General features: G+C 51.0%; 1 protein-coding gene across 2 annotated transcripts in view; it reads right to left on the bottom strand.

The window, feature by feature from the left end:
• Positions 1-19269, bottom strand: part of NTRK3 (neurotrophic receptor tyrosine kinase 3) — a 539904-nt gene that overhangs the window by 238928 nt on the left and 281707 nt on the right. For both annotated transcript variants that reach the window (XM_042941053.1, XM_042941054.1), the window contains 7 exons: positions 18893-19050; positions 18083-18225; positions 17510-17651; positions 16781-17077; positions 8366-8389; positions 6867-6928; positions 5699-5801 (listed from right to left, as the gene is read on the bottom strand). In XM_042941053.1, the coding sequence (XP_042796987.1) occupies positions 5699-5801; positions 6867-6928; positions 8366-8389; positions 16781-17077; positions 17510-17651; positions 18083-18225; positions 18893-19050 (929 nt within the window). The remainder of the gene's footprint in view (positions 1-5698; positions 5802-6866; positions 6929-8365; positions 8390-16780; positions 17078-17509; positions 17652-18082; positions 18226-18892; positions 19051-19269) is intronic.

The raw sequence follows: 19269 nt of genomic DNA, 5'->3' as shown, positions 1-19269 counted from the left end.
TAGCCCAGCTGAGGAAGAAATGATGCCAGTTGGAGCATTGAACCTGAGGAGACCAAGAGCCCTCCCAGCCCCACCTCCACCTAGCCGGAAGAAGTCCTTCTTGGTGCAATGCTCCAAGGCTAGAAAACAGCTCAGAAATGATGCCTTTCCAGGTCCAACCATCCCCCTTCACCAACAGGTTAACCAGAGCGATAATAAGACCATTCAACACAAGCCCCAACCCCCCGATATGTTTTGGCAGGAGCCAGCCCCTCCAAATCAAGACTCTGGCAGGATTCTACAATCCACTCAGAAGACAGTTACCATCTGTTTATGGAAAGAATGTTAATAACCCCCAATCATCATCAAATAGGCAACCACTTTACTTTAAGTACCTATTAACAGACGCTAATTCACAATGGAACAGTCCTGGAGTGCCCATCCACAGGCACCAGCACTCATCCAACCATTAGGATAAACGGAAAGCGTAGGCTGATGAGGCACTTGAGGTATTACCGGAAGCCCCAGCAACAGCGCTAGCCTACCTTCCTCCCCAGCCTTCCGGTTTCCGCTGCCCTGTTGTGAGGTCTCCAACACGTCCAGAAAGAAACGCAGGAAGTCCCCTGAGCCAGGGAAGCAGGACTCTCCCATCAGCCCCCAACTTTCCCCCAGGCCAGGTGTGCCCCAGCTTGAGAAAAGTAGATTAACAAGAGGCATTGCTGAAAGCCCCACTCAAGTGAGACAGCATTCAAAGACAAAGCGTTGGAAGAACTGGGTTGATCTCCTAGTTCATCTCCCGGACCCTCCCAGGCTCTCTGCACACACCATGTATGTGGGATGTAGGGCCAGCGCTGTGCTAAGATAGCTGTGCACTCAGCAGGTTACTGCAACTTCTCTGATCTGTCTCCTGACCTGCACAATGGGGGCATTCACCTAGTAAGTCTAAGGTTTGTTTCAGCTCTAAGAAACCAGTATTCTGTCTCTTCGATGGGAGTTAAGAGGAAGGCAAACAGTATGAACTACACCACTACAGCGTCCCTGGTCTAGAAGTGTGTAAGGACTTGGAAGGTAGTCATGAGGGAAGAGGCCAAATACTGGCTACAAAAACCCACACACTTGCTTCTTTCTCTGTTAAATAACTAGGATACCTTATATGAAAACTACAGGACCTATTTTACTATTTCAAGACACACGTGCATCATTTATTTGATCATTTTTCTAACAACATATGAAATGAAGATGGCAGGTGCACTGAGGATGTTCATGATGGGGCGGCCAAGACCAAGGAGTTAGGTCATTCCCTGGCCATGAAAAGTGGTTGGGGCTGTGAGCCGGGAGTCCTAAACCCAACTCGGCCTAACCACACCCTGAATCCAGAGCACAACACTTCCTTTTCTGAGCCACAGCTCCTTCGTCCATAAATGCAGACACCATTAAGCACCACAGATCACAGCCATGGTCTTCTGATGTCCAGTTTAAAAATATTTTGGGAAAGGGAGGTTGGTGTAAACTCTCAACCATGCCATTTCCAGGCCCAGGACGCACTGGCACAATACAATTAGTTGTTAAAATACTGAAATGTTTGTATATGTTTACCTCCCAGTACATGGCCCTTGCCCTGCCTCTCCCAACCATCCCAGGATTCAGCAATCCAAGAGTTAAACCCTGGCACAGCAGGGAGCCTCCAGGTCCCTGCCCCTGCTGGGGGTGGGGGAGGGCACCGCCTTCTGTTCTGAAGGCCAGTTCCCAAAGCAAACTACACCAAACACTTAAACAATCACCCCCCACTGCTCTAAAGTCACACTGGGCTTCAGCAAAAGCCCAAGGAAACCCCCACTGCGCTAGCTCAGAATCATTTCAAAACCTTCCTGATTCCAAGAGATGCGCTCCCATGCGAATGTGACCCTTCCTCAAGCCAGTGCTGATGAACAAGATGGCAGGTGATCAAAGTAAAGAGGTGTCTGGGGTGCCTGGGTGGCTCAGTCAGTTAACTGTCTGATTTTGGATTTGGGTTCAGGTCATGATCTCACGGCTCATGAGCTCGAGCTCAGTGTTGTGCTCTGCATTGACAGCACAGGAGCCTGCTTGGGATTCTCTCTCTCCTCCCCAAATGCGTGCACACTATCAAAATAAACAAACTTTAAACACACACACACACACACACAATGTGTTTTATAAATGCACACACATATATGCACACATAAATCCACACATGTATGTATGTGCATACTTTCTCGTATACGGTATATATTGGTTTATGTCACATACTGTACGTGATCACTCGTGGGTGTGTTATAGTCTTTCATCATGCCGGTTAAAACTGTTTTGGCACAAGTTCTCTTGTCCAAATTAAGTTTATTAATAAGATCGATGTAAGAAATATATACACTTTCATTTTCTAGATGTCTATGGGTGCAATTCGTGACCCGTAAAAGAACAAACAAAATACATCTGTATATGTGTATATACACACAGAAGTGTTAAAATGAACTGGTTGCCAACCTGGCCACTCGCATCACCATGGGGTGGAGGCAGCCTGCAGGGTGTGAGCTGGTGGGGGAGAGGGTCAAAGGGGGGAGGGCAGGTGCTCAGAGACAGCAGAGAAAGAGAGGTAGAGACACAAGGAGAGGGAGAAACACAGTGGACTGATGGACACACACGAAGCCCAGGTTGGTGGCTGTCCATGGGGACACTCCTTCGGCCTTGGGCATGGGACCAGAGGCGAGAGCTAAAGCAAATTTCGTTGGTCAGCAATGTCTCCTCCCTTTATTCTAAGAATAAAACATTCCATGCGAATATAAAAACAAAACAGTAAAAGTTACTTATTCTGAGTGGTCAGAATACGAGTATTTGTTATACCAGCCTTCGCATTTCTGTATTTTTTCTTATTTCTCAAAAGGAAGAAAGGTTCACATTAACAGTCCCTCCTCGTCCACACAATGTGTTCCGGGCCCTCAGGTGTGGACACTGGGTATTATTTCTGAGTTTCCCCCATTATCCCCACTCTATCTCCCACTGCCCTGACACCTCCAATTGCCAAAGTCACCCTTATTAGCCCATTACTGAGTTACACACACGCTGTGCTTTCTTTTATGATTAACTATACAGTCATCTACTTCAAGTTCAACAAGCATTTGTCAGACATTGTGCGAAGTTTCAGGCATCCCGGGCCGAGTGATCTGTGGTTTCTGGTCCAGCAGGACAGTCAGATGATGTGTGTGCCAAGGAATGACAAGGCACTGGGATTAGTACAGAATAAAAGCATCCTTACTAAATACTGCGTGTGACAAAGGAGGGCATGACTGAGTCAAGAGGACAGCCCTTCCTAGAAGGACAATAAAAGGAGCCAGGAAAGGCTTATACATAAAGAAAAGAAGGGGGGAAATTACATCCCCAGAGCCCATTTTTTATGCCAATTACACGTAAATCTCAACACTCAGCAATCCAGTAAGGCAAGAGATGCTGCAAGGGGTTAAGTAACTGCTAAAAACAAAGAGCAATTAAATGGCATCTGCAGAGTCTAACTGAGATTTGAACATTCAAAGCTGAGCATGGGGTGGATATCAAGAGGTGGAGTGGGGACCTCCTGGTACCCACACCTTCACTCTCTTTCCCGGACTGGGATGCCTACTAGCAACAAAAGATCAGGGTGTATGCAGCCTGGGGCATCTACTCACTCATCCTAAAATGGGGCCCAAACCCAAGTAATCAGGAGTAATGAGAGCAGAGACATACAGGCTTAATCCTCAACAAGGTCAGCCTGGGACCCACCCCCACATCTGGCCTCCAAGTACAGCCTACCTTCCTCAGGCTGCCTGGCTCTCAAGTAGGGGACACGCCCCTCCCACCTATGGGGACGTGTTCTCCTAGGCCATCCAGGGCCAAGGAGGCAGCTCAGCCCCGGAGAGGGGAGCGGGGGCTGAGAGAGAGGCTCCGAGGACAGCTGAGGGGAAGGCACCGCCCTGGATGCTGCCTAATCCATCCGACATGGGGACACACTGTTCCAGAAACCAGATGACAATTAATAGGAAAAATCTGCTCTCTCAGTGCTGCCAAGCATGTCACAGGGTCTCAGCTGGTGGCGTGCCTCCTCGGCGAGGAGCAGAAATGCCCCATTCTTCCCTTTGGTCAAGGCCCTGATGTCTTTTCAGGTGGAAGGAGAAACAGCTAGGAAGAAGGTTCCTCCCACGATCGGAAAACTTTGCACAAGCAACAGTCTATGCAGGGGCCCCAAAGCCAGGGGCCCGAGGGTTACACCAAGATCGAAGGCTCGGGGCTCACTCAGTGCTTTTCATCCTCCACCTCTGTGAAGCCCTGTCTGGCACAGGGGAGCACGCGCAGATGAAGCATCTCCAATCAAGGTGCCTCCCAGTGGTCTGATCTTGCTGAAGTCATGGGGCTTTGGGTCAAACTTCCATCCCCTCTTTATAACTGGCCTGCACACGTTATTTCTCCGGGTCAAAATATTTCGTATGATTCAAGAAAACCTGGCTTGCCTCGCTGTGACCTGTTCGGCTTAATCAAGAACGGAAAGAGAGTACAGAGGCAGGGAGCTTCTAAGAAGCCCGTAGTCTGCCCTCCTCTTTTCCATCTTTCTATATTTCTATAGGTATCTTTTGCTGAGTATCAGCATTCTCAACTTTTGGGGGAGTCACAGGATATTTTGAGAGTGTAACAGAAGAGGGGGACTAGTTCCGTTCCAGACCCCCTTGCGACCCCACCGCCACGTACACTCAAACATGTGCATGAGTTCAGGGGACCACAGTCCCTGGAGATCTCATTCTTGTGCCCTCCTTCAGTCCCAGAGTCCCGAGGTCAGGACCCTCACCACAGATACCAGTTCACGTGTAGAAGCTGCAGAAATTCATCTCTGTGGATGCCATACTCTCACCAGAAAGCCCCAACCTGGATCCTAGCTAGCAACCTGCCAGCTTGTTGGACCTTTTCATCATCCTTCCCTACCTACCTCTCGTCTGACACCAGCCATAAAAGGAAACCCCAGAGGGGAAGAGGTCCTGAAATTCAAGTTTCTGCTTGAGAACTGGTACCCAGCCTCCCTGGAGCCATCTGGTCTGATCCATCCCTGGGACTGGGCAGATGGATGCTAATTCACCGTGTTAACCCCTTTTGTGCCACTCCCCCACCCTGAGCCTTGGTGGAAAAGCCTCAGCGCACAGCCCACCCTGGCCATAACGGGCTGAGTCCTCGGCGTTGTGGAAGCTGGCCAGCATATTCAGCAACCATGTTGATCTTGGCATCCGTTCCGGGACCCTGTGTAGAGCTACGTGCGGAAATGCCATTGCACGGGCAACCTCCCAAAGCCAGGGTCCACCGCCCCACATCTAGCCGTGCTGGTACCTTCTCATCCCAAATCCAAGGCAAGTGGGCAAGAGAGAAACCAAGTGACTCCAACAAGGAGTCCTTTTTCTTACCAACAGCCTTCACAAACTACCCTCATGCAGCAGCCCAGCTACGCGATGCTTCCGGCAATCACGGCAAAACCAGGCAACCCACAGTCTGGCCCCCGCAGACACCAACACAGCTTCCAATCCATCACTACCAATAATAAGGTGTAGACAGGCGTCTCCACCAGGACCACTTAAGCACACTACCAGACAGACCCTCCTGGAGAGCGAAGGGAGAATTAAAACCGCATCTTTTGATCAAAAGGAACCACGGTTCCCCCACGAGACCCTTGCAAATGAAAATCCCACCTTACCCTTCATTCCAAATTTGGACCGTCGACCGTACTTGTTGATCATGATGAAGAGAACCACCAACAGGACGCAGGCAAAAGCAGCAAGTCCAACAGCTATGGATACCTGGAGGGGCCAAAAGCAGACGGTTGAGAACAGTCACGGGAAACCCACATGCGCCCAAATGAAAGCGGTCCCACCGCAGGCACAGCTGCAGCCCATTCAGGACTTTGTAAAGACTTGAGTGAAGTCTTTAGAAGCAGTAATTCATGAGACGTTCAGCACATTAAAAGAAAATTAATTCCCCAACTGGATGAGAGAACATTCCATGATTCAGCCTCTCATCTGGGAGCCATCATCCGCAGTGCAAGGGCGGTTTCAGAGGGGTTTGTCTATTGTTTGTTGTCGTTTTTGTTTTTTTTTTTTAAGTTTATTTATTTCGAAAGAGAGAGAGGGAGAGAAAGGAGCACAAGCAGGGAAGGGGCAGAGAGAGAGGTAAAGAGAGAATCCCAAGCAGGCTCCATAATGCCCGGCCAGAATCCAAGGTGGGGCTTGAACTCATAAACCGTGAGATCATAACCTGAGCTGAAGTCCAGAGTCAGACACTTAACCGACTGAGCCACTCAGGTGCCCCTGTTTGTTATTTTAATGAACAACAACCAAAAAAGCAAAAAACAAACAAACAAAAAACTCTGTACCTTCACACTGACATTCTTTACAGAATATTCTTATCCAGAACGTTCTAGGAGATCTGGACTCTAAAAAAGCCCCCTTTGCTCCCCTCTCCAGAGAAATCTCTGGCTCTGAGAGTCAGGCAGGGGAGGTGGGGGGCTTGAAAAACCCACCCAAGGATACGCTCTGAGCAACTTCGACTTTCGTAGGAGACTTGAGTGGCTAGCGTCCCCTTCAAATCAGGCCCATCCAGGCTCCTAACAGAGCGGGGATTTTCAAACCGTTCTCTTCGGAGCCCTAGGGCCTACAGCGGGTCCTCAAAGACTTCCTCAAACAATGACTTATTCTCATCAAACAAGGCAGGTTTCAAACACCTGAAAGGAGGTCATTCATCACAGTTTTGTTCTTTTCTCTGCTGTATACACAGGCTCCAAGCAAGGTAAAACGTCAGCTACTAAAACGAAGTCTGAAAACAACTTCCTTAGTGAACACCTTCCCCTTGATCAAAAAGTGACTCACCCCAAAAGTGTCTTCCTCCGGTTTGTGGGTCACAGTGATGGGCGTGGGGCTCACATCATAGACTGAAAACCAAACAGAAGAGGAGGAGGAGGTTGGCTCTCACTGGTCTCAGCCACAGTCCCCGCCCGAATCTCAAGGACCCCTCAGGAGTTCCTGCTGGAGAACATCCCCTTCGAGCCAGACTCTGACTGTCGGACCTCCTCAGGCTTTGCAGGAGTCCCCAGGGACCAGGCCCCTTCGGGCTGCCTAGCTGATGCTGACAGCTCAAGGCCAAACTCTGCAAGGAATAAAGTACCCTCACTGCCATCCCCCTGCCCCCATTCCAGAACAAGCAATGTCACCTGGGCCACGTGGGCCATGAACTATTAGGTACAAAGGGGTAGAAAAAATGGTTTGGGATCCCGGCCAGGGTCTGCACTGGGCACATTTGGTGGTGATGGCAGCTGGTGCTGATGCTCGGCGACCCTCTGTTGTGGGCTCTCCTGCTCCTGTCCCGGGCTCCCCAGGGCCCCTCCTCGATCTCTCTCTCTTTACTCCTCAGCAAGACCCAGGAGGTTCGCGGCTCCAAGAACAGCCCAGTGTCCGCTCCCCTACCGCAGAGGTCAGGACAATGGCAGCTCAGGGTAAGACGCAAGAAGGTCCATCTGACCAGGAGGCACCACCTTTTCCCAGCAAAGCCTGGACGGGAAGCCAAGTGTCCATTTGTCCTCTGTCTCAAATCACCTCCTGGCCACGAAACGGCCCCAATTCAGAAATCTCTGGAGGGACATTCTGTGAGATGACAAGTCCTCTCAGACCAAGGACAAATAAAGGAATCACAGACGATCTTCACGTCTGTGCCAAACGGTAAGGGGTGCGCTCGGTAGGACTGTCCACTATCTCAGCCCACACACAGGGCAGAAATGAGTGCCCGCTGCTCTCCCACAGGGGACAGAAGGAAAAGCAATAAATACAGGTTTCCCCACAGCCCATGAGCAAAACACCACATTCTTTTAGGATTGTCTAGTCCTAGCCCCAAACTGCTTGTAAACTGAGCCTCGATAATTCCACTTGAGGACACACAAGCCTATCAGGAGAGCTGGTAAATCACTCACAAGGTGAGTCCCAGCCAGAGTCTGGGGTCCTCAGAGCAGGTGAGGAACACAGGTGTAGAGGCTCCCCCTTCTCTCCACAAGAACAGGGTTGACCAACAGGGGTCTTACCCGGGAATATGAAACCCCACATCCCTCCTTCCCATCCAGGCAGGGAGACCCACAACAGGCTCAGACCTCCGAGAACTCCCTGGGGGAAACTGAGGCCAAGAGCCCAAGAGGTGTGCACCTGGAGCTTCCTAAGAGGTATTTCTACTCTCCGGCTGACCTTCACAATTCACTCAGATGCTCTCAGCTGCCAGGGGTCTGGGGGCGGCCGTGGAATAGGAAAGAGGGCTAGGTGGATTCAATAATTACTGAAAGTATCAGAATGAATCAGTTCCAAAGCAGAAAGTAAAGCAGACTTACTAGAGACAAAGTTATCCGTGCTCTCTGCAAAAAAGACAAAGAGATAATTAACAAGTGTAATAAAAACCAGAACAGATGCACCCTAGCTTCCTAATAGCTGCGACCTCCCCCATTCGCCATGATTCCCCTGTCACCCGGCAACTGAAAACTAAACTCCTTGGCATATCCACCCCTCCTCCACACTACACAACCCCTTCAGGAGGTGGTCTTCCAAGTGGGAAGGAAGGAGAGAGAAAGCTCCCAGCTTCGAGGGAGGTGGCCCGGCCCACCTGGGGCCTATGAGATGGAAAATTAAAACGAGACACAACGTCTCACCCACGGTGCTCCGTCCTTCGGGTACCCAGAGTGCTGGGGGTGTTGGTGGTACCTCAGAGCCAAGAAGAAATGCTGCACGGGTGGGCTTCCCCGGACCTTCCCTGAAAATGCCAGCAGCTATGACCCCAAGACTGAATTCCTCAAACTGACACGTGGAGTTTATTCTGGCGGGTCCCGGAGACGTTCCTGGGAACCCCTCTATGACTCTGCCCGACCCCCGGACGAAAATGTGGTACTGGATCTTTGCCTCTAGAAATGGCTCACCTAACAGTGAAAGCTCGTCATTATTAGACATCGATTATGAGCCAGGGGCTGAGCTACATGCTCTATGTCACACACCGCTCGATCCTTACAAGCATCCCAGCAGGTGGAGAGCACTATCCCCGTTTAACAGAAACAGAAACAAGCTTACGGAGGTTAAGGAAGGAACCGCATCTCACTCATCCAAGAGGGCACAGAAGGAGCTGAATTCAAATCCAAGTCTGAGCTCATAACCACTCTATCAGAGATTCTCAAATTCTAGCAGGGAATAGGACCATCTAGGGCGTGAGCACTGTCTTTCTCCAATCAAAGGAATGAGGGCTTCCTGGAGAAATGCATCATTTCAGGCCTGGGTCAGAGGAAGCATAAGATGTACCTGGAATATCTCATAGTACTGGAAAGTAAGAAAGGGCTCCAAATTAATGGGGGCACGGGCAAAGAACACAGGAGCCAAGGTGAAGGAGCTTCCAATGACCAAATTTGGGACAGTTAAGCAATAATATAAATAAAGACAGTCATGGATTGTTATAGGCTGAATTATCTCCACCCAAAATCCATATGGTTGAGATCCTAATCTCCAGTTCTTCAGAACATGACTGCACGGAGAGACAGGGTCTTTAAAGAGGTAATTAAGTTAAAATAAAGTCATTAGGGTGGAAGCTAATCCAGTACGGCTGGTGTCCTTCTAAGAGAGGATATGAGGACACAGACACACACGGAAGGAAGACCACGTAGAGATACAGAAAGAAAACACCCATCTGCGGGCGCCTGGGGGGCTCAGGCGGGTAAGTGTCCAACTTCGGCTCAGGTCATTATCTCGTGGTTCATGGGTTCAAGCCCTGCGTCGGGATCTGTGCTGACAGCTCAGAGCCTGGGCCTGCTTCGGATCCTGTGTGTCCCTCTCTCTGTGTGTCCCTCCCCACTTCGTGCACGGTCTCTCTCAAAAATAAATAAACGTTAAAAAAAAATTAAAGAGAAAAAAAGAAGACACCTGTCTGCAAGCCAAGGAAGAGAGAGGCCTCAGACGGCATCAACCTTGTGGACACCTAACCTCCAGGTTTGGGAGGAAATAAATGTCTCTTGTTTAAGCCGTCCAGTCTGTGATACTCCCTTATGGTATAGCCCAAGCAAACTACATGCATCATAAGTCATAGGACAAAATAAATACCCATGAGTCCATACCAATATAAATAAATAACTGAATGAATGGGGAGGAAGAGAAAGCTCTTCCTTACAGTAGAATTCCACTTAATAAATACAGAAGGAATGACGGAATTAGAAAAATTACCACTGACAAATAACCACTGTTAATAACCGTTTCAGGCAAGAACCATCAATGAATGCTAAAATTAACGTGTGAACGCATGATAAGGAACAAGACATTTACAAAGTTTCAAAGTTTCATACTCGTTTAGTTACAAAGGGAGAAAAAAAATCACTTTGCAGGGCGCCCGGGTGGCTCAGTCGATTAATCATCTGACTTCGGCTCACGCCATGATCTTATGGTTCCTAGGTTCGAGCCCTGCGTCAGGTTCCGGGCTGATCGCTCAGAGCCTGGAGCCTGCTTCGGATTCTGTGTCTCCCTCCCTACCTCTCTCTCTCTCTCTCTCTCTCTCAAATATTTAAAAAAAAAAAAACAACTTTGTTTAAATAATAAAAAAACCACTTTGCAGTGGAGAACCGTAGCAGACACGATGTCGACCAAGTTAATGTCACCGGTAATAAGAAGTATAGATGTGCCCTCTGATATGATGTCCTGAAAGGACACGGCATCATTTCTGTGGTGCTCGTGCCAAAAAATGCATTAACCCATATTGAATTGTGAGACGAGAGCAGACAAACCCAAACTGTGGGGAAGCCCACAAAATAACTAGTGAGTATTCTTCAAGAGTGTCCAGCTCAGGAAAGACAAAGGCAGACTGAGGAACCTAGAGACTGAAAGAGAATAAGGTGACGTAGCATTACGTGCAGTGTTATGACCCTGCTTTGGGTCCTAGAGAAAAACGGACACCAGTGGACAAAAATAAAGAATAAAGTCTGTAGATGGGATAGCAGTGTCGGTGTTAATATCCTGCGTCTGCACATGGGATTGTGTTTATGTAAGATGCTAACATTTGGGGAAGCTGGGCGATGGGTACAAGGAGGTTCTTTGCACTGTTTTGTTACTTTTGGGGGTAAATCTTAAACTGTTTCAAAATGAAGAGTTAAAAGTCTTAAAAAATTTTTTTTCCAAAAAATATATATTTTTTTAATAGACCTAGATTATTGGTCCTCACCCCAGAGATTCTGAGTCAGGAAGTCTGGGGAAGGTCTTGCCAATTTGCATTTCTACCAACTTTTCAGATGATTCTGATGCTGCTGGTCCTTCTGAGAACCACTGCATTATATTACATCTACTCCTGCCACAAGCCTACCACACCCTGAAAAATAAGAACAACTCATTCACTTATTCATTCATTCATTCACTGGCTAAGTCCTCACCGTCATTATAATTATGGCTCAAATCTTCTTCTCTACCTGTGGAGAAAGTGATGCTTTCTGTGAAGGAGTCTAGAGAAAGTCCTATTTATAGTGAATGTACCATTAACAGATGGCTTGCATTATCACCAATAGCGAAACCATAGAAAGAGCCCGAATGTCCATCGACTGATGAATGGATAAAGACGATGTGGTATGGCTATCACTCAGCCATCAAAAAGAATGAAATCTTACCATTTGCAGTGACATGGATGGAGCTAGAAATGTATTATGCTAAGCGAAATAAGTCAATCAGAGAAAGACAAATGCCATATGATTTCACTCATATGTGGGATTTAAGAAACAAAACAGATGAGCACATGGGAAGGGGGGAAAGAGAATAGAGCAAAGCAAACCACAAGAGACTGTTACTGACAAAGAACAAGCTGAGGGCCGGTGGAGGGAGGTGGGTGGGGGGTGGGCTGGGCGGGTGATGGGGATTAAGGGAGGCACTTGTGATGAGCACTGGGTGTTGTATTTAAGTGGTAAGTCACTGATTTCTACTCTGGAAACCAATATTGCACTGTACGTTAACTAACTAGAACTTAAATTAATTTAACTTAAATTAATTTAACTTAAATTAATATACACATATGTATGATATATATATGTTGCATATACATGATTAATATATATGTTATATATACATATGAAAATAAATGGCCTGTCTGTTGTCCATTTTGCACCATTTGAGGCAGACCAAGGGAGCTTTCTCCAAATTCCTGAGCCTGCCCATCATGCTACCACCTTTTCTGAATTGCACATAACCAAATGCCTGATTTGTGGGAAGGATGGAGGAGAAGGGGTTCTACCCTTGGTTTCAGAGCCCGAGGAAAGAGAGGTGCCAGATCAATCCATAATTAACACCGATCTGCTTATTTCTCACAAGCCTCCCATTTATTAGAGAATAGTCTCAGGTCAGCCAAATGTTTTGGCCACATCTGTGAACCCCGAAATCTCCCAATCAGCCTCCGTGCTTAGCTCCCTTGCTGGAGCCTAGGAACATTCTCCCATCCAGGAAGCACGTGAGCCTCAGAACAGGGAGACTTCATGGGTCTCCTCTAACCTGGAATTTTGCACTGGAAGAGGACAGCTGTACCAGGAGTGGTCCTCATCTCTGACCCCACCAGCAGCCGGGGAGATGACCGGACCCGTATGCCACAGCGCTGTCTGAGAGTGACTGCGGTGGGCATGGGCATGTGTGCAATGCTCCCCCAGTCCCAGACTGCACCCCTCCAGTCCCAAATCGCGTCAAGAAGAGCCTTGCAGGGAAAGCCGACAAGGCCCAAAGAAGGGAGAAGGGAGGCAGCAGCCTGCGTCCAGACAAAGAGCCGGACGGAGACTTGTTGGTGAGAACAGATGCCCCAGCTTCAGCTGGAAGAAGGGAAGCCATGCCACAGCACCCGCTCTCACCGCGCATCCCGCACAGGAGCCCCGTCCCAGCAGCCCTGCACTCAGCTGCCAGGGACTCAAACAAGGGGAGGAACACCTCCTTCCCGCTCCCCTGCCCCCCGCCCCTGGACCGGGCACCAGCAGCCTGTGACCACGTGCTGGTCTCCACAAGTTCCTCAGGGCAAGGAAACCAGCCTGGACAGAGGCTGAGAGCTCGAGGGCAATGATTTCTCCCTTTGTTTGTACCCAGCGTCCCGAGGGAATTCTGCTTCTGCTGTTGTAAAAATCTCAGTGAAGGAACTGGACTTCCCGGCCAAGTAAAAAATGAGAATTTAAGAGCTATGGCAGCTCACTTATTCCTAAATATTCTGTCAAGGGTTCTCAGATGTTTGTTGTACGTGTGCAGGAAAACACATGCACACACACACACACACGCACACACACACCCCTTAACAACATTCCTCCTTCTATCACATCTAAGGATCTCCAACTTCACATTCTCTCCCAGACTACAGCCCACCCTGCAGTCACCCCCAGCCTCTCCTGGCCCTCCGCTCTGGACACGTGAATCCCTGATTTTTCCTGGCTTCCCACTCCTATGCCCTGATCCCCTCTGGTACCCCCTCTAAGGTCCTAGAACCTCAAAGAGGACTGAGCTCCATGCTTCCTGAACCATCCTCTCTAACCAACCCTTCCAGGGACCTCCTTCACCAAAGGCTGGATGCCATGCTGAATATTCTAGTGCTTCTCTCTGTTCAGCATGGACAGTTTGGAAACACACACACACACACACACACACACACACACACACACACAACTTTTCCAGAACATTTTTGTTTTAATGTCCTACTGAGAAAATCCTTACTGATGGAACCCTCCGCATTTCCAGAATGTCCCATTAAATATATTCATTCCAATCAAATCTCTCCCGTGGGTCTCAGGACCATGAGGAGTCAGGAAAGGAGACCCTCACCTTTAGATCTTGTTTTGCCCCCAACATAGATCCCCTTGTCAGGTGCCCTTGTGGGTTTTCAAAAAAAAATTAAAACCAACGGTACTCTGGGCTTACTCTGTGCCAAGCACGGTTGTCGGTACTGGAGGTGGATGAATCCACCATGGGCGAGCTAATCTTCACCACCGCCTTCGAGATAGAGGCAGGGGGCGGAGTAATTTGCCTGAGATCACAGAGCTGATGAGCGATTTAGATTCCTAAATTCATCGCATCCCTCCACATCCCAAGAATCCCGGTTTAAGAGCTAACAGCTGTTGTTGAGCCCCCTTGGCACTCGTCACCGCGTTTCCTCCTCAGGGCAACTTAGGCAGGGAGCTGTTGTTCTTGTGCCCATCCTACAGATGAAGAAGCAGAGGCAGGGTAGTGATCGTCCTTCGTGACACGCCAATCACGTACCAAGCGCCAACCCCGTTCTCGGAGCACAGGGCCGCCTGTCTGGCAGGCTCGCAGAAGGGATTTGCACCTCGGTCTGTCTGATTTCAGAACCCTCGCTCTTAATCTCCATGCTCCGCTTGCCCGAGAGCGAGAGAGGACCACCTGTGATAAACATAAGTGGGACGTCCCGACACCCTCGTGGCAAAAGAGAAGAGCAGGAATCCACAGACAGCCTTCCAGCCAGGGCTCGGCGGGTACGAGGCGGACTGCCTGCTCCTCCAGGTAATTTACTCTCCCGAACGTTTTAGACGTTTTGACGTTGGCCCATCTTTTCCCTGTCACTGCCTTTTCATCATGCGTTGATTCCTTCAGATTCATAAAGCAAGCAGACTTCTGCACAGGGTGGCCCTGGCAGGGTGCACGTGGCTCTGAGGAAGTCCCTGCGGGTGGGCGGTTTCCCCTCGGGCCTCTCTGTGACTCTCCCCTCACGCCCACCGAACACCACCGAGGCAGCGGATTACAAACGAGGGAGCACCAAGTCGCCCGGGGGCTTGTTAAAGTGTGGAGCTCTGGACCCCACCCCAGGGCTTCTGATTCAGCAGGTCCGAGTGGGGCTCAAGGATCTGTTTCTAACACCAGGTGATGGTGATGCTGCTGGTCCGGGGACCCCTCTTTAAGAACCACTGGCCTAAGGAGAGTTGATAAGGTGGCAAGGGTCTCCAGAGACCATGAGATGGGGATGCTGTGTCTCTTGGGGACAGAAAAGGGTGTCTGTAAGGCTGGGAGGATACAGAGAACGGCTCTCAGGGCAGCCTCTGTGGGGAGGAGCCCAGAGTGACTCACCCTCCCTCCTGAGTATTCGAGGGCTCCCTGCTCTCTCCAGACCCCAGGAGCTTCCCTTTGGAAACATGCTGCCTCAGGGGACTTCATTCCTTGCCCATCAGGGAGCGCACAGTCTCCTCTTTAAAAACTAGAATTCATTCTCTCATCACTAGGCAGACAGAGGCAGGGCAAAAGGGCCTCTCTAGCCCCTCACACCAGCAAGGCCTGGCCTGACTATGTGCCCCTAAGAGCAAAGTATCTCTGCAGCTAAAAGCTGCTGCTTCCACAGTGCCCCCGGGACTCTTCCAGCTCCCAAAGCAGGGATGGCGTGGCCCACGGTGGGAAAAGTCCCGAAGCTTTCTGCTGGGCATGCTGGGGGCGGTGCTGGAAATGCCGGACCAAACAGGAATGCCAGGGTCTTAAACACCAGAGCGTTCTAGACCCTCTCCTGAGCGACCGTGCACCACCCTCCTCCCCCCGGGCCTCAGTGGCAAGAACGTGGCCTCCCAAGCAGCCTCATTCTCCGGAGTTTCCCTGTTGGAGCGTCCCGTTGGGTTCTCCTTGCACTGAGATACACAGGATCTCCTGGAGCTGCGGCCTCTGTTATGTGCGGGCTCTGAAGTCACCTGCACGTAACCAGATGTGGCACAATGCTGGTTCTGGCTGCCCTGTGTGTGAGGGGGGGCGGGGGGAGGGGGGGTGTGCACGCACACCTGAGACCAGTCTTCACACTCCCCTTAACCTCAGCAGAACCCCTGAGATCTGGAGACTGAAGGTCACCCAGCCTGTTCCCAGCAGAAATCACCAAGGTCATCAAAGATCCCGGGTTTCACTGATGGAAAGCCATCAACTGCTGAACCCACCGAGAGAGGCTACCCACACGTGCACTAAACTCTTTGGGTGTTTTCTGCTCCTCCGACTTAGGAAGGTATTCGAAATACTGTAGCCCAGGCAGAGAAAGACAGAGTCACCTCCCAAACAGTCAAACCAACAAAGTTCCTTCAGTACTCAAAGGTCCACTTAGCATTAGCACCACCGCTGGCTGATGACCTCAGGTACCACACCCTCCACACCCCCACCCCACTAGCTCACCACAGAACGGGAGAGAAAGCTCAGAGCTGGAAGCCTACACTCTCGCCAAGCCTTGCTACTAACCAGCAAGTAGAAGGAGGTTCAGTGCACCCATCTGTTAAATGTGGGGTTGAACGGGACAGACCCTGAAACCACTGCAATAGAAGGTCGTCGAACCATCATTAGGTGCCAAAGCCTGTGGCACGCGCTTTGCACACCTTAAGTCATTTAAGAGGCCTGCGATTCTTACAGGAGTGGTATCGTCATGCCCATTGCACAGATGAAGGAACTGAGGCTCAGAAAAGCAAACCATCACGCCCAGAATTTCACAACCCGTAAAGGGCTGGGTCGAGAGTCTCCGTCTTTCTTGTCTAGCTCTCAGTCCCTCTCTCTACCATAAAGGGGCATGCCCATATGCACACAGCTGCACACTCCCGAGAGGGTCTGGCTTTTCACTGCGACGCCTGATGAAAAACAACAGCTTTACCTGATTTACTCAAAATGCTGGTGGGGGCTGAACACGCCCCCGGGTGAGTCCGTGACCCGAGGTGGCGGTATGGAGGCTGACGCTGCGCCTTCTCTCTACCACTGCCCCGCCCCGCATGCTCCCCGGAAGGAATCCGAGCACCGGAAGGCCGCGCCGCCCTCACCTGGGAAGGGCTCCTTGAGGAAGTGGCCGTTGATGGTCTGGTTGGCCGTGCCCAGCGGGTTTTTGGCGATAAGGGTGTAGTTGCCGTTGTTGTAGTGGGTGGGCTTGTTGAAGAGCAGGCAGCCCTCGGACACCTCGCCCTCCTGGTAGTACTCCACGTGGGTGATCTTGGACTCACGCAGCGGCTGCCCGTTGTGCAGCCAGTGCAGCGTGGGCGGTGGGTTGCCACGCACCACGAACTCGATGCAGTGCTCCAGGCGCAGCTCGGGCTCCTCCAGGCTCACCACGCGCGGAGGGTCTGCGGGGGATACGCCAGCTGACTCCCAGGACTCAGAGTCTCCCGCGTCCCGGGGCAGCCTTCCAGAAACTGGGGTGGGAATCCCAGTTCTTCCCCGGCCAGCTCTGAAAAGACTGGGGGGACAAGCGGTTTCCCCACCACCGTCCCCAAGGAGGGGGAAGGGATGGCCGTCTTTACCCGAGCCTCCCGGGTCCAGCGCACCTGGAGGGCTCCTTCCCATGACCTTCTAGGGGGTAACAGAAGGCAGACTTGGGTCAACCGTGGGGTATTCTGAAACATAGATGAGGTGGAAGCATGCCACCTCCTGGGGGACAGGGACAGCCTTTCTGGAGTTACCAGCCCAGGACTAACTCCTCGAACACCTGCCCCGCCTCCCACGCTGCCATCACCTTGGTACACAGCACAGCCACCCCCTTAACGGCAGCCACTCACAGTGCACGGTGAGGGCGACGCTGGCATTGCTCATGCCCACCACGTTCTCCGCGATGCACGTCAGGGTGAAGCCGTTGTCCTCACTTGTCACGTTCACCAGCGTCAGGTTGATGGCGTGCACATTGGTCCAGTTCAGATTGGTCTGAAACCCCGACAAAAAGAAGGAATCGGTTTCTACAAAGTGACTCCCCACCCAACTCCCAAGCACCTTCAGGAATCAAAAAGAAAGCAGTGCAGCAAGTGAAGGAGGCGCTTCCTGCTGCTGTGCGCACCAAGGGCCAGGCTCTCTACAGCCAAGAGCTCAGGAAACCCTCCCATTTACCCTAGAAGGTGAATGGTAGCCTACACCCATTTTACAGATGAGAAAACTAAGGTACAGAGAAACTTACTGGCATGTTTAAGATCAAGCTGGCAAGAAAAGACTGCAGCTGGGTGAAAATGAAGTCTGCACGAACTCTCCTTCCCCTTCCTTACCCTCCCATGCCCTGCTTCTATTCATGATCTAGCTCATTTAGACTAGGGCGAGGGCTCCCTCCCCAGCCTCCCGATGGGGCCGGAGCCTCGGACGCCTACCTGGTGGGTGTTGATGGACTGCAGGCCAGTGACTATCCAGTCTACGTCAGGCAGCGGTGATCCAGAGCCATTACAAGTGATGACGGCATTGTCACCCTCTCGTACGGTCAGGTTGACGTGGCTCACGCTGATCTCGGGAAGGTCTGGGAGGGAGGACAGGATGAGGGGAAAGGTAAGCGAACACTTAACACCAAAACTTCGTCCCTGGTCTGGATGCTGGCACTTTTGGCACCAGCTGCTGGAGCTCCGGGAAGGCCACAAGTCCCTGCACCTCCTGGGCAGATGTCAGACCTCGTGGGTGGGGGTGGGGCAGCTCCAGCAATGACGTCAAACGGCATCTTCCACTTTGGGCACTGCCTGTCAAGCTTTACTCTGCTTCGGACTCCCACAAGGAGTTTGCTAGGAATTCAGATTCCCGAGACCCATCCTGAGACATTCTGGGATCTTGTAAGTCTGTGGAGCCCGGGAACCTGCTTTTCTGAAGTACCTGAGATTCTCCTGATACAGAAAGGTCCAGAAACCATACTTTGAGACATACTCCTCCGGGTCTGGTTGACAAGCGGGTCAACTGTGGTCCACTGACAAGGGACACCCTTAACCCCTGTCTTCATTCCTGAAACCAGCCTTCTCACGCCTGGCTCACGAAGGAACAGGAATCACCAAGGAGGTAAACGGTAAGCTAGACCTGCCCCCCGTGCAGAGTTCAAGGCCGGTGGGGGAAAGGCCCTGGCTCTCCAGGCCACTGCGCAGGGCCGTGTCTGGGGTGTGAGGGATGCCTCCCCGGAGCGCGGTGCCAGGCGGCTCACTCACCACACTGGCTGATGTTCATGCGGAAGAGGGGCAGCTGGGAGCCGTCCGCGTTGATGCAGTAGAGGTGCTGGCTGCTGAGCTTGGCCTCCCCCTGCTCCTGCCACAGCTGCATCCAGCGGATATCACAGCTGCAGTTGAAGAAGTTCTGCTCCAATCTCCTGTGGGCAAGACGACAGGGGAAGGGACCTCCTGAACCGAAGATGGCCCAGCTCCCTCCCCGGGGCTGCGAGGGAGGCCCCCACCTGCTCTTCAGGGACGAAGCAGAGGAGGGGTTTAGCCAGCTCTCGAGAAAAATTAAAAAATACTTACAAGTCCATGAATTTATCTAGTTTTTAAACTAATAAACTCGTCTGAAAAACAGAAATCCACTCCACTTA

Source organism: Panthera leo, chromosome B3 (genome assembly GCF_018350215.1).
Source record: "Panthera leo isolate Ple1 chromosome B3, P.leo_Ple1_pat1.1, whole genome shotgun sequence".
NCBI lineage: Eukaryota > Metazoa > Chordata > Mammalia > Carnivora > Felidae > Panthera > Panthera leo.
Note: the sequence above shows the minus strand (reverse complement) of the source record. Positions and strands in the feature narration are given on the sequence as shown.